At 37.1% G+C, this 16,392-nt stretch overlaps 1 protein-coding gene across 3 annotated transcripts in view; it reads right to left on the bottom strand.

The window, feature by feature from the left end:
- Positions 1 to 16,392, bottom strand: part of LOC139762453 (nuclear pore complex protein Nup93-like) — a 78,896-nt gene that overhangs the window by 16,349 nt on the left and 46,155 nt on the right. For all 3 annotated transcript variants that reach the window (XM_071687357.1, XM_071687355.1, XM_071687356.1), the window contains exons 3-11: positions 15,338 to 15,518; positions 13,012 to 13,140; positions 11,040 to 11,213; positions 9,447 to 9,586; positions 6,420 to 6,653; positions 5,303 to 5,441; positions 4,357 to 4,455; positions 3,124 to 3,229; positions 358 to 404 (exon numbers count right to left, since the gene is read on the bottom strand). In XM_071687357.1, the coding sequence (XP_071543458.1) occupies positions 358 to 404; positions 3,124 to 3,229; positions 4,357 to 4,455; positions 5,303 to 5,441; positions 6,420 to 6,653; positions 9,447 to 9,586; positions 11,040 to 11,213; positions 13,012 to 13,140; positions 15,338 to 15,518 (1,249 nt within the window). The remainder of the gene's footprint in view (positions 1 to 357; positions 405 to 3,123; positions 3,230 to 4,356; positions 4,456 to 5,302; positions 5,442 to 6,419; positions 6,654 to 9,446; positions 9,587 to 11,039; positions 11,214 to 13,011; positions 13,141 to 15,337; positions 15,519 to 16,392) is intronic.

A 16,392-nucleotide genomic window follows, 5' to 3' on the forward strand; every position in this document is an offset into this window, starting at 1 on the left:
CAACCTATTGAATCAATGATTCAAAAAGTTGCTTCTTTATTTATAGGGAGACCCATGTCAAGTGTGGCTACTGCATAGGATGGATCCTTAAATGTTAACAGACAAACACATACTGCCATACTAACAAAAATTCATATTACAATGCAAGTATACAAAAAATCAAATTCATCAAGAATTTCCTACAATAAAATCATTCAAGAAAGCAAGTTTAACAATTTTATTTACTTTGTTTGCATGCTTCATCTCAATTTCAAAAACTTCAATACCAAGATAATATGATAAACAAGACTTTGATACTTTAAAGCTCTACATTATAGCCACCTACCATTTCCACAATAAAACAAAAAATGAACTCACTGATGTGTACAGAAGTGGCTGATTCCAAGCATTGAAGTGTGATTCTCCTGTGAAAGAATAAAGGAATAAACTGAATACTGGAGTTAATAAATGATGTACATTTCCCAAGCCAAACTGATCTGTCCAACAATGCCTTACCTCAGTTTGCAAACTCTACAATTCCTTCTCTCCTGTTAAAATACAAGAGAAAACTAATTTAGGCTATTTGATGTAAAATTAGTTTTCTCTTATGAGAGCACTGTAAAGAAAATGTTGATTAAGAACAGCTCAAGTAACAATAGTATAGTTTACAGAATTCCTTGAAAAGCATGTAGTTCATTTTACTTGAAACAGACAGGTAAAAACTTAAAATCTCAAGTTAGTCAACATAAATATTCTTTATGCACTGGTCAACAATCTAATGCTCTGTTTGCTCACATGAATGAAAACATATCAACTGGTCCAGAGCTACTTCTTTCATAAAGGGAAAAAGTTTTATACATAGAAATGTATTTAAATCTGCTCTTATACAGCTGACTGACAGTAAGAATATGAATGTTAGTTGAGGATTATTTAGTTCAGGCAACATCATCCTACATTTATTTCACAATGACTTGTGCAAGAAGGTTAATGACCTGACACATCCATAGTGACCTGAGAAGCAGGGTTGGGTTTTCTTATCTGAGTGTCCTGACTCCATCTGGATTACCATCTACCCTCACTGCCTGCTTCATTACCATGTTAACATCTACTGGTGTCTCTGTATATTTCCATCCATCTGCCATTTATTACTATTTGCTTTTGAAGAGTTGAAATCAACAAAAGCGTTTAAGCAAAATTTCTTGCTTTGATTTTACCTCATGGTCTACGAGGTCATATATACATAATTTTTTTCATACATTTTTGCCATTTCCCACATTAGCGAGGTAGTGTTAAGAACAAAGGACCGAACCTTATGAGAGAACATCCTCACTTAGCCTCCTTCTCTGTTTCTTCTTTTGGAAAATTAAAAACTGGAGGAGAGGATTTCCAGCCCCCACTCCCTCCCCTTTTGGTTGCCTTTTACAACATGCAGGGAATATGTGGGAAGTATTCCCTGCGTGTCGTAGAAGGCGACTGAAAGGGGAGGGAGCAGGAAGCTGGAAATCCTCCCCTTCCATTTTCTAATTTTCTAAAAGAAGGAACAGAGAAAGGGGCCAAGTGAGAACATCCCCTCTGTTCTTAATGTTTTCAGAGAGTTTAATGGAGGTATACATATCAACTATATTAAGTATCCCACTCCCAGATTCACAATGGTCTATTCATAATGTATCTCCTCCAGGGAGACCTCAGCTTGCAAACTCTACAATTCCTTCTTTCCTAATATAATTTTTTTCCTAAAAAATATCAATAGACATATATCAAATATAACAAATACCTTTTCAGAACATATCAACTATACCAGACTAGTGTTAGCTCAGAAAAAATACGAAAAGACAGATCTACAGAACTGTTTCAGAAAAATTCTATTTTGCTCAAGACCAGAGAAACCTATAACAGAAAGAGGATGAGAAGCTATCACAATTCCTTTGGGTATAGCAGTGCTTCACAGGTAAAAGACTGACCTCGACTACAGGTGGGGGAAAAAAATCCATGCCTAATACCTAGATACTTTGTCTAAATGCTTTAAAAGATATAAATTCCTTTTAGAAGAAATTCCATTAACACATGCTTTGATGTGAGTGATAAGTAGATAATTACTGGTTGGCAGCCACCAACCAGGGAGGTATATTACCAGTACTACCCACATGGGTATCAGGAGGGTTAGTGATGGCTGCATAGTGAGCCAGCACTTCAGTGGTTGTCAATATGCACTCCTCTAACCCAGGTAACTGTCTCTTTTCTCTGCCTCACACACACGTGGGCTGCCTAGCATTCTGTTAACAAATATACAATTTGTCAATATGCACTCCTCTAACCCAGGTAACTGTCTTTTTTTCTGCCTCACACACACATGGGCTGCCTGGCATTCTGTTAACAAATATGCAATCTCTACTTGTCACACATAACACCAGACAAAACTTAACTTACAAAAGTCATTCCTTATAAGCATATTTTTCCAGCGATGAGCTGTGAGACTTATGCACTAGCCCTACCTTTTAGCAAAATGGTAAGAGCAATAATAGACAGAAGCAGTATGTAGGAACTTTAGGCAGAAGTATTAGGTGGACTTGTGGGAAGGAACATTAGTCAGGAGCATTTTGTAAAAGTAGTTGGTTGGAACATTAAGTAGAAACAGTCAGTAGGAACATTAGGTAGGACCCTCTGGAAGTATAGCACTAGAGTTGCCCCCTAACAGTGGCCTGTAAAGAGTGAGGAACTAAAAGCTAGGAGGTGGCACTGGAGTTCATCAGTTATGGAGATTCTTTTACCTTGGCCACCCCCTTGAGGGAGTTCCTGGAGGGAACGGGCATCAAAGATATAGATACAAAGAAAGCTTTGATGAGCATCATGCTACTCACAGATCCATCTGTAATACTAATGTGATGCTCTTTGAAATTATTCATATCTTGTCATGCTCTTTAGAATTATTTATATCTTAAGGAAACGGAGTGAAAGTCGACAAACCAGAACTGGCTTTTCTGTGAAAAGTATCTATTAGTGAAACATCAGAAACATAACAATGTACTCAATTTTGTTCATGCCCTTCAAATTCAATGAAACTGTGCTTCTGTATCTTCTACAATTTCTAAAGAATATGAAAATGAAGTACCTAAGCTGACTTTTGAAAAAAACATTAATTCATACCATACTGTTCATACAGAAGACTCTGCAGTTGTGTGAGAGAGAGTATGTCCTGCTGAGCACTACTGCTGCTGGATGTTGAAGCAGATGGAGAGGAATCACAATCAACCTGGGGGGAAGGAACAAATTTAAGAATAACAAACCCTCAATCCATACATTGAAAAAAAAAATCCACTTTAACCAACAATTTACAGAAAAAAATTTCATTTACAAAAACCTTCCAAGAGAATTATTAAATATAATACATGAAATGCATGACTGGTGAGCTTTCTCTCCTAAGAATAATTGCGGTCTTCTTTAGCAACTTGATCACCCCACTATTCACTACCCTTTCTCACCTGACAACCAACCACCTTCTGCATGCCATGCATTCCTCTTGCACTTGCCAGAACTGCTTCTCTAAACACCTCTTCTCATCCACTCCCCTAGCTTTGTTTACTCACCTTTTGCCATTCCTCACCCCATTTCTCCTGGTATCTCTTCACACATGCCACTTTTCCAAGCTCACTTACTTTTATCACCCTCTTCTCGCCCATATCATTTCCTACTTTTTAAAAACCTCTACAAATCTTCACCCTTGCCTCCATTAAGCAGAGATTAAATATCCCACCAGCTGCAACTCTCAGCAGAATCACATTCATGAGTCTCTCTTATGCAAGAATATCAATTAGCTTGTAATCTAATAATGCCTGCTTACCATCTTTCTTACTCCATGCATACTTATGTATGTCCCTCTTTTTACAATAGGTATTCTCAAACAACAATCCTTTTTCAGCACACAACTTTACAAGCTGTTCACCATTTCTGTTCAGATAGTATCTAAATAAAGAACAGTTGAGCTACAATGAGGAACTAAAGCTACACATCTGTCAACCACTGAAGAGAGACAAATCAAAGGCAGTCTGATTAAAACCTTCAAGTTTCTTAATCAGTTGGATAATATCAGCAGTAAACAGTTTTTCATAAGATGAAATGACAGAGGAACTTGTTAGAAAGAAAATGAAGAATTGCTATTTTTTTAGTGTTAAGGTGGTGGATAGTTGGAATTAACAGTTACAAAACTGTAAATTCTAGCAGTATATGAAAGTTTAAAAGCTACTGTGTTTTATAGGAAATTCAAGAGATTAATCTAAAAAATCAGGACATTCTGTCCCTATACTGTAAAACTGATTATTACTAATGGGCAATTACACATAGACAGATCTTCCTGGAATGTTACATATCACTGTTACTTACTACACAGAGTTTGAGCCATAAATAATCATCTGTGGTAGCTGCAATATCAGAATGATCTTCATGTGGGTCACAGCGGCTCAGTACACAGTAAACAGCTCGCTGCAAAACAAAAGATCTTCAATTACACATAAAAAAGTGTCTCATCAAAAAAATTATCAAAAAGAAACTTTTTTCAACACATAATTCTTACCAGTAACTGCATATTTCTATTACAGTAACAAAATATCTTCACCATTTTGTCACAGGAAAAGAAAGAATAGTTACCATGTGAGCATGCAAAATTCACCAAGAATAAGAAAACATAAATAGAAGAATTCATAAAAATAACAAAGATAAACCACAAAATACTATTCATAGGAATATATCCAAAAACTAATTATCAAAAGGACACTGAAACACTATCAAATATATAACTAAAATGTCTCTGAAAACAAAGACATGTTAGGGGTGTGTAAAATAACAACAATGAATGTATCATAAAAGTTTCCAAAAATGATAGGGTAAAGCAATAATTCCTATAATTCCTTTAAAGCATAATTCCTATATGAATTACATGAAAATAATCAAGTTTAAAACTGAGGAAGGTAATAAGCAAATGAATCCTTTGGGTGAAGAAAAAAGGATATCTGCTTTGGACATGGAAACAGGCATATATGATAACACATAAAAACATTTTACAACTAACTGCTTCTCCCACCTGAGGAGCAAACAGATTTACAGATCGTGATATGCATATAGTTTGAGAAAGTAACTAAAAAAAAAAAAGCGATCCTGTTGCATGACAGCAGCTAAAGGAAAAAGCATCAACAGGAAACAAGTTAAATCTCTTATTCTTAAAGAAATTCATTTGGAGAAATAATTATCCATTAAACCTTTTAACATTTTTTCTATAAAACATATCAACTGCATTCCAATATAATAGCAAAATGGAGAATATCTTCAATACCTTGAAAGGGTCAGGGGAATTCTTAACATCCCTCTTATAAGACATCCTCAATTTTTTCTCCATGTCTGGTGGCAAACGACCTGAATCACTCTTCTCATACTGTTCCAGAGCTGTCACAATTTCTACTACTGATGCAGAACTGAAAAGAAAACACAACAATTAATAAAAAAAATAACTGCTCTAACAGACATAACTTCAGCTCTACACCATTTATTGTTCAAAAGATCAAAATTGTATGTCTGCTTCCCTACAGAAATAAAATATTTCACATAAATCTATCTCACGCATAACCACAAAATACTAAGAACCAAATACGTCTTAAATACTTGGTGACTTGCAATAGGTTACTCAAGCAGTCTTCTATTTATCTATATCTCTGATGCCCATTCCCTTTAGGAACTCCCTCAAAGGGCTGGCCACTGCAACCAAGTCTCCATAACTGATGAACTCCAGAGCCGCTTCTTAGCCTTTAGTCCCTCACCCTTAACAGGCCACTGGGAGATGGTAACTCTAGTACAGTGTTTTCAGTGGCTCCTACCTAAAGTTCTTTCTAACTACTTCTACCAAATGTGTCAAACTAGTGTCTAACTAATGATCCAGACTAATGTTCCAACCTACTATTTATACCATTTCTACCTAATACTCTTTTCCAATGTTCCTATCAACTACCTCTATCTATTGCTCTAACCATTCTGCCAAAAGGCAGGACTAGTGCATAGCACTCTCCACTGAAACATCCGACTTACAAAGAATGAGCTGTGTGAGTTAAGTGTTGTCGAGGGCTATGTGTTTGAGAAAGAGATTTCATGTCTGTGGACAGAAAGTCAGCTGTCCACGTGTGGGTGAGGCAAAAAGAAAAGAAAGCCACCTGAGTCGAAGGAGTGCAACCTGACAACTACTGTAGTCCTGGCTCATTATGCAGCAGTCACTAATCCTCCCAATACCCAAGTAGGTAGTACCAGTAATATACCTCCCTGGTCAGTGGCTGCCTAGCAAATGGTTTCTATAGTCTTGTTCTAAAGATTTCATAAAAGTCATTAAATTTTGAAATACGACTTAACAAATACGCAGGGCATGAACTGTTTACACTGAACACTAGATGGTGTAAATACAATACCTGTTTTCTGCGACAGCTTGGCATGCAGCCTTGCTTCCTCCAGCTCTCATGCAGCAGAAGATGAGTGGCCACACTGGTACACTTTGAGCTTGGCCATCTTCTAGATTGGATATATCTTGAGGTGGTAAAACTACTTCTAGATATCCACGTACTAGAGGCACCAGGCCTGGCACTCCACCTAACTGTGCACGCTCAAGGTGGGAGTACACCATACGTTTCATGTGGTTAGCATAACTAAGAATGAGGAAAAGAGTAAATGTATTAAAGAATCTAGAAAGCAAGAAATGGTAGATTACATAAGCTGGCTATCTGTAAATGGTGAAAAGTTTCTGTCACAAAATCATATAATCATGTTTAGTAAAACATGCATTTAACCTTTTCTAAATTCTTATTCTTACAACTTAAGGAGAATCTTAAAACATAAAACATAAAAAGAATCTCAACAATAAAAAGAATCTCAACAAAATCAATACAATTAAGAAGCCCTAGCATTAAAAACTGTGAATATGTATATATAGCTCCATAAACTTCGATGGAAAAAATAAAATTTAAATACTATTCAAGAAGCCTTAGCATTAAAAACTGAATATGTATATATATAGCTCCATAAACATCGATGGAAACAATAGAATTTATCTAAATAACCCAAAACATATCTATCAAGATAGAAAATGTGTTAAGTACAACTGAAAGTAAAAATAAAGTTTCAGCCATACAGCCTCTTTGAAACTAAATATGGTGAGCTAAAGATGCTAGTGTTCCTGGCTCGTGTCACAGCTTGCCTCTATGATACAAAGAAAATTTAAATTACCTATGCAGCAAGGGCATCATCAACACTTACAAGTGTATGCTAGCTATTAGCCAGGAATTATCACAGCTTTTCAGCAGGTCAAAATTAAGTCTATGTATTCATAATTCTATATATGAATAATTACACATCTATAGTCACAAAAATAATGAAAAACATGAATTAACATTAACAGCTGAAAATCAGTTTAAGACCAGGTTGGTGAAGGAGGCCTTACAGCAAGGGAAAGGTCTATGGTAAACCACCATACAGTCTGCAGGGTTTGGCTATTGATGATAGTTGCTAGTTTTAGCATGTAATTTTTTCAAGAATGCATTTACCAGAATAAGAAGAATTATCTGTATTGCGAAACAAGTCAAACAGAGTCAGAGTTGAAGGAAAATGAGAGACAGGAACAAATGAGGTAAAAGTAACAAAAACGTGGAGAGGTTCACAAGTGCAAAAGGGTTAACATGTGTGATAAATAACAATGGCTGGAGGAGAGATGGCAGGGGGCAACTATTAAAGTATTTCAATAGATAATGCATGTTTTATGATATCAATTACAACATAAACATTAAAAAAGTGCATAAGATATAAAATAAAACTGAAAATAAAGTATTCAAAATCCAGGAATGATAAGCTCAAATCAACACTCACCACATCAGTGATACAGGAGACTTACATAGAGAAGTTGATATTTATGGATTTGTTGAGCCGTTACCTGCTAAGGCATGCCTACAAATGCCTAACCACTATCAATATCAGATGTATGCATTCATTGTACTTCCTAAAAACATTAACTTTTTCATACTTTCTCACCGTTTCCTGTCTCAGTGGGACAGCACCAGGGTCAGACAAACAAAACAGCCTCGCTTACTCACATCCAGTCCCTAGCTATCAAGAACAAAGCACTGAAACAAAAGCACATAATCCATAGCCAAACCCCACATACCATTCCAAGGTTTCCACTAACCAATTTAGGTGCCCTTGTCTGGCCCACAGACAGATCATCATCTCCAAATACCAAATCACTCCTATTAACACAAGCATACCTCTCATTATCCCGGATGGCACACCTATCACACCCACAACGTTTCTTTCACTGCATTCCTCCATATCTTTCTCAGTCTTTCCTTCCCTTGCTCTCTCCAATTCTAATGTGTAATGTGTATGTACTCTTAGTCTCTCTTTACTCATCCCTTCCATATATCCGAACCATTTGAGTGCACCCTGGTCAGCTTTCTCTGCCAAACTATGCTTACTACCTACCACAACTCTCTCTTATGCTCTCATTCATTACATGATTAACCTGCCTCACACCACAAATTAGTCCCTGGGCATTTCATTTTCAACACATTAACCTTTTTCCACTTTTTTCCATTCAGGGCCCTCAAATACAACCATCTTTGTCGACACACGGAATCCTCTATGCATCCAGGACTTTAACCCCCTTACCATCCAAAGACACTTTAGTTTCATTCACTGCCAACTCCACGGTCAGGTATCTTAGAGCACACCACTTTCCCTCAAATTCTCCCTATTCAAACTTAAACTTAAACCATCCTGTCTCATCCCCTAGCTTCCTTTGCATACTTCTGTTCACATTAAGTCTCATATTCCTCCTATCAAAAGCTATCCTCAACTCAAACACCAGATCTGGAGCTTCTCACCCAAGAATATCATCAGAGCAATGTCACATGTACATAGCAACAATGCACTATCCAAGATGTTTAAGACAGTGATATATAAAAGTGAAATAATAATGGGCATATGATCATGATGAAAAGAGCAAATATCAAAAACTAAGAAAAAAAATATAGTAATTATGATGAGTCTATCTATCTATCTCTCTATATCTCTTACACCTGTTCCAACTGGAACTCGCTCAAGGGGGTGGCCACAGCAATAGAATCTCCATAACTAGGGAACTCCAGTGCCACTTCTTAGCCTTTAGTGCCTCACCCTTACAAGGCCACTGGCAAAGGACAATTCTAGTGCAGTGTTTTCAGAGGCTACTACCTAATGTTCCAACTGACAACTCCTATAAGATGAATCATCTTTCTTTTTAATATTCGACACCCAAAATGCTCTCTTTCATGGTGCATCTTACATTTTAATCCATCTTTTAACTATTAACATACAATGAAGATCACCAAACTACATATCTTATTACCTTTCAATTACCTGATTGAAGTTATTAATGTATAAAGTGTATACTAATAAAGATTCACACTCACGATTTCTCTAGATGATTGCGAGCCTGCTTTACAAGAGCAGCCTGAACCCTGGGAGAGGCCCGTGCTTGAGCTGCATCACCACCTATACTCACTGGCACTTCACTCAAGCACTGCACTAGAGCCCATAAATCTGTTATAACCTGTTGGGGAAGTACCATAAACATTTCAGGAAAGGTATCATTATCAATAACAATATGTGTGTGTGTGTGTGTGTGTGTGTGTGTGTGTGTGTGTGTGTGTGTGTGTGTGTGTGAGTGTGTGTGTGTGTGTGGGAGGAAGGGTCATTATGTAAGGAATGAATGTTGGGGAGAAGTTCTTACTTAATGCATGAATAAAAACAATTTACATATTCAGAAAATACAGTGATCACCTTCAGTTCCAAATATTCCACAAATACTCAATAAAATGCTTGGCTATGTTGTATTTTTCTTATTTCTCATCTACACCATTCTCTCCAGTAAGTTCTTATCCAATGCCTGAATTAACAAGCAACTACATATTCAGAAATATGGCCCAACTGGCCATGCGAATCTGAGTGTTTTCAGCATATATTAATGATAATTGGGGTAATTAGGGAAAGGTGAAACAGCATAATCAAATTAAAAATGCATAAATCATCACAATACCAGAAAATATTATTTGCATGGCAGTAAGAATGTGAAAAAAAGCAATACCTTCATAGCCATCGATGGCCACCCTGACTCCTACCTACAGTATTTCACATATCTATAAAAAAAGACTTTGATAACTCCATGGCCATGGCAGAAAATGGAACCATGGAAGCAAAAGTGAGTCATAGGGTGGTTGAGGTGGGTGAAGGTTCTGGAAGAACTGAAGAATGTGTGAAAAGAGACATCATTATCTGGGAAGGTAAAACTAGCTATGTTTTAAGGTATAGTTGACCCAACATTATAATATAGATGCAAGTCATGGGCTATAGATAAGACTGTGCAGCGAAAGGTGGGTGTGTTGGAAATTAAATGAATGAGAGCAATATGTGGTGTGAGGTGGTTTGATTAAATAAGTAATGACAGGGTAAGACAGATATGGCAATAAAAAGAAATTGGTAATTGGTTGAGAGAGCTGAGGAGAATGTGCTGAAATGGTTCAGACACTTAGAGAAACCAAGTGAGAAAAGATTGACAAAGAGGATATGTGTCAGAACAGGAGAGAATAAGAGACCAACTTGGAGATGGAAGGACAAAGTAAAAATGATTTTGGGCAATCAGGGCCTGAGCATGCACAAGGGTGAAAAGCATGCATGGGATGGAGTGAACCAGAACAATATGGTACATGAGGTCGATACGCCAACAATGGACCGAACCAGGGTATACAAAGCATCCAGGGTAAGCCATGGAGAGGTCTGTAGGGCCCTGCTGTAGAGAGTGGGCTCGGCTCTGGTGTCAGTGCATGACACATGACAGAGAATGGATGTAAGCACATGCAACCTTTCTTTGTCTGTTCCTTGAGCTACCTCGCTAACACAGGAAATGGCAATCAAGAGTGAAGAAAGAAAAAACAATATTCCCTAATCATGACTTGACTGTAATGAGGAGGTGTGTTACAATAAAAGGAATACGTTATTCAACTAACCTGATTACCCACAGAAGATACAGCATTAGTAAGAGATTCAGCCAAGTTTGGTCGTATTCCACCTTGGAGAACCTCTTCATTATACTGGCAGATGACACGTACATAAGCCATCTCCTCACTACTCAGGCTGCTGCTCTTACCTCCAAAAGTACGTGGTACACTTATAATACTATCCTATAAGAGAGAAGCAAACATATTCCTTATTCAATTTTCTGAAACTGAAACAAACTGGATGGTTTACCATGTAATATATTGCCAGAAAACTCCATTCTTCACTGCAGGGTGATTCAGTATGGCCAAGGATATTAACAAGATAAACTTTGCGTGCACTCTGGAGAATAACAACTTAAACGCCTTCCCAGCAAAGAATACACATACACCTCTCAGTTTTCCTTTATTTGCCATTCAACTTCCTCATCTCACCATCCACTTGCCTTCCTCACCTGTCCACTTACCACATTCCAAGAGCCATACACCCCTCTCACACAAATAAGCAATGCTTACCTAAATACCTCCCATTTCTCACCCATTCCCAAGCTTCATTTACTCTCATATTTTGCCATTCTACACTCAATCTCTCTTGGTATATCTTATAACAAGGTTTTTTCCCATCTCAATCACTTTCACAACCCTCCTCCCACCCACATAAATTTCCTCTTTCCTCAAAGCCTCAACAAACCTTCACCCTCACCTCCACCACGTAATGATTAGACATCCCACAAGCTGACCCTCTCAGAAAACTATATCCAAAAGTATCTCACACTTCTCAATTAGTATATCATCAAATTATACCCCTGTCCCATCTCTCCTGTTCACCCAAGCATATGTACACAAATCCCACTTTTCAAACTAAGTTTTCCAGGTCTCCAGTCCTTTTTCACCATACAACTCCACAAGTTGTTCAACATTCTTATTCACAACACCAAATACTCCGTGGCCATCAATCATACCCTCAACTGTGACGTCACATTAACCATTTACATCACCCATCACTAATATTCAGCAACTTGTAACAAATCTACAAGTGGCATTGAAATAAAGGAATGAAACTTGAAATGTAAACATCCACCTAGAGGCATTGTTCAGCTCATACAATATCCATCTAGAGGCATTAAAGGGTTAACGAGCATTCTTTCTTTCTTTCTTTCTTTCTAGTTTCTTCTTCATGTGATGTATAATCTAGCTCTAGCCTAAACATAATCAGTGATTTACATCAATCAACCTACTTTTTTACTAATATTTCAAAGTTTGGTGCAACCCACTTTTCAGGTAGGTCTTTTAATGCTTCACTGTCAACCCATGTCTCCTTCAATAAAATTTCCTAATTAACCATTAAAAACTGATCTTGTAAACTCTACACTTTTCTAAACCATTCATCAACAAGCCAATGAATTTCCTAGATTGTTCCATCTCTGACGGAGAGTAATATCTTCAATTAATTTCTGGTGCATTTATTCATTCAAAATTAACCCAGGTCAAGAGTCCTCATGTTATCCAGAACCTCTTTTCCAAGGACTTCTGCAGCCCAAGGCTGTGCTACACTCATCTGCAGACTTCTTTGAAATGGAAAATATTTTGTAGACTTTGACTATGATTCATCAACCATTGATAAAACAACCTCACCTGAAGTGATTTTACACTCATGGTGTGACCTCATGCACTTGGAGTACAGTAACATCAAATTTTGTGTACTTCTGTGTAATCAACAACTTGTAATTACCTGTTTTTACTGTAAGCGTTGCCAGAGGTTACATCAAGAGTGAAATATCATCTTTGGCAAGGCTTTATCAGTAGGAGCACATCTTGTCAAAGAATTTCTCTCTAAAGGAGTTTACATTTCTCCATTACTGGAAGTAGTGCTGCCCTGGGCTGTAAGAACTTTTACTGTCTAGAAAGAACACTACAGTGACACAACTATACATACTGAGCACAACAATGATTCAACCACAGCTAACTTTAAAAATGAAAATACCTGTTGCTGAACAGTGATGTTCAGTAAGTCAGTTCCTGAATGAGTAAAGGCAGAAAGTAAGTCCTGTTTCCTCTGTTCCCACTCAGCTTGCTGCTGTTTCCAGTAGAGCTTGTCCACTTCTTCACTTGTCTGCAAATGTGATTTGCATGAAAACTAATTACGTAATATGTACAAATAAACAAAACATTCAGAAGATCATAGAGATGTAAATTTCCTTCAAAACTGAAAAAATATCAGTCTCGAACAGAAATTTTTTTTTTTTTTTTTCATACTATTCGCCATTTCCCGCATTAGCGAGGTAGCGTTAAGAACAGAGGACTGGGCCTTTGAGGGAATATCCTCATATGGCCCCCTTCTCTGTTCCTTCTTTTGGAAAATTTAAAAAAAAATGAGAGGAGAGGATTTCCAGCCCCCCGCTCCCTAAACAAAAATTTATCTACTTATAATATTTTGTAACATCTTAAATGAGGCAGTGAAAGAGGGGATGCTATTTCCAGTGTGGCAGGGTAGCACAGGAATGGATGAAACCAAGCAAGTATGAATATGAACATGTGTATATATGTATATATCTGTGTATGTATATGATGATATGTATATGTGCATGTATGTCTATGTATATGAGTGGATAGGCCATCCTTCATCTGTATCCTGGTGCTACCTCGCTGACACGCAGGAAACAACAATTAAGTATAACAAGTTTTTTTTTCCGTACATATTTGCCATTTCCCGCACTAGCAAGGTAGCGTTAAGAACAGAGGACTGAACCTTAAAGGGAATATCCTCACTTGGCCCCCCTTCTCTGTTCCTTCTTTAGAAGAGTAAAAATCAGGAGGGGATAATTTCCAGCCCCCCCCCCTCAGTTACCTTCTATGACATATATATATATATATATATATATATATATATATATATATATATATATATATATATATATATACATATATATATATATATATATATATTTTTCATACTATTGGCCATTTCCCACGTTAGTTAGGTAGCGTTCAGAACAGAGGACCGAGCCTTTGAGGAAAATCCTCACTTGGCCCCATTCTCTGTTCCTTCATTTGGAAAATTAAAAATGAGAAGGGAGGATTTCCAGCCCCCAACTCCTTTCCCTTTTAGTCGCCTCCTACGACATGCAGGGAATACGTGGGAAATATTCTTTCTCCCCTATCCCCAGGGATAATTATATATATATATATATATATATATATATATATATATATATATATATATATATATATATATATATATAATTTTTAAGAATGTAAAGGCAGTTATCAAGCCAAATGTAAATAGCCATAAACCTATACAAGGCAAACAGGGTTCTTCAAAACAGAGGAATCCTCCCTTGCACAGCTACCTCACCACATCTTTAAGGTATATATCCTGTCCAATATACCAGCAAATATTAACAAATCACTGTTCCACAAAAAAATTGTGGATGATATTGGATTCAGTAGAAGAACATGATAAAACAACCTGACATTGGTACCAATCATCTTTTATACTGGACTACTGGGGGAAAAATACATTGGGAGCAATTCTAACTACTCCACTGTGGGTAGGTTGATTATTTGACTGCTTAAATCTAGTCAATTTACATCACAGGACCCCTTAACATTCTAATAATATGCAAAGTCAATGCAAGTGGTTGGTTGCTTTCTGGGAGGCCTTTGCTCCTCCATTCATGCTGTGGGGTAATGCGAGTCAGTCTCACTCTGGATAATGCTTGAGCACACTTTTTGCCTACAGAATATCAAGTGCTCATGCAAACAATTGTGTATCTCTTAGTTCCGGGAGTCTGGTCCTGGGGTAGAGTGCAAGTGGATGTTGTCAAAGGTCCTAAGAAGTCCTTTGATGAGGTTTTGAAATCTGCAATGTGGACCTTAAGAGCATTATTGTTTGAGATGCTTATTTCTAAGATGACTTATGGCTCAATAACCATCATAGTGCTGTTGGATACAAGTTTTAAGTTAAATCTTCTTCACTAAATACCTGTACATAAATTCAAGCTACAACTCTGCTACATACAAAAACTAAAAAATGCTCAGATATGACTTGAAGGTCTTACACATACTACAAATTAGTCCTCATATTGCACAAATGCCATAATCTTAGATTAAGAGATGTGGTTTAATGTTCACAACTGAAAAGTTGTAGAAATATTTTCAGTAAAATTTTCATTTTTTGGCTGCTACTCTGCCAGAGAAATAATGCACATATATAACTTTGGAGGTCTTACACACATGAAATAAAAGTCCTCCTAATGTATGTACACATGCCATGACCTTCATTATTATAATGTTGAGGGTTTACCTACCCGCCGTTTGGAATCTTCAATAGCTGTGATAATAGCATTCTCTCGCTCATTTCTGAGGAATGCAGCAATATCAGTGTCAGCCACAGCTTCTAAGGGCTGTAGAGTGCGGGCTGTTGTAAGACTCTCCAGTCGGGTGCTGATGTGGGGCAAATCAACTCCACGTGACCCCAGAAGGATGGCGCTGTCAAAAGAAATATTCATGTTCAAGTAGGTGGACAATAGAGATTTCTAAATTTCACTAACAAACCAGTAACTGCAATAGCTGTGGGATAGGTAAAGAATGGGAAAGTTAAGGATGAAGTTCAAGAGTTGAATCAAGCGAACAAAACTCAATTTACTAGATTAGTTGCATAAAGACCACTGAAACTGAAGAGCATTAAGAACTCTTCTAACAACAGGATGGGTTATCCAATAAATACAGAGTAGGATGAGTTATCCTATAAATACATATCATAAAATCAAGTTCACAAAACAATCCACAGTTCACAACCCCCATACAATATTGTAAACATGATTAGTTTCCTACATTTCACGACAAACCACTTTTCCTACTTTCAAGATTTCCTTCCTTAGCTATATAATGGTATTTTTTTCCCTTACCAGACTACCCTTCAATACTTAAAAGGCAATTTTTCCTACCAGACTACCCTAATCTACAACAAATAGTAACATCATCTTCCTAGCCTATCATAACCTACATAAGATTACTAACAGGTCCTGACTAGACTATCCTAAGAATAAAAAGGTAGTGATTTCTTACGAGAATAAATGATACTATACTATCCTAGGCATCATAAGAAAGGCAACGTTTTAAAACCTTACTAGGACACTTAATACATCACAGTGGTTCTTGGCATTCCTACACACCCCAGTTTTCTGGGTATGGTCTGAACTACAACGTTCAACGGAGTTCAAACGTGCTTTGCCTCAACGACGTGTCGGTCAAAGGGCTCCCGTATCAGAGGAAACATTCTTTAATAATGGCTGTAAACTGGTGCTATTCCAAGAATCTTACATTCTAATATTACTTTTTACCAATCACTGATTTTGGGATG

Source organism: Panulirus ornatus, chromosome 43, assembly GCF_036320965.1.
Source record: "Panulirus ornatus isolate Po-2019 chromosome 43, ASM3632096v1, whole genome shotgun sequence".
In the NCBI taxonomy this organism is placed as follows: domain Eukaryota; kingdom Metazoa; phylum Arthropoda; class Malacostraca; order Decapoda; family Palinuridae; genus Panulirus; species Panulirus ornatus.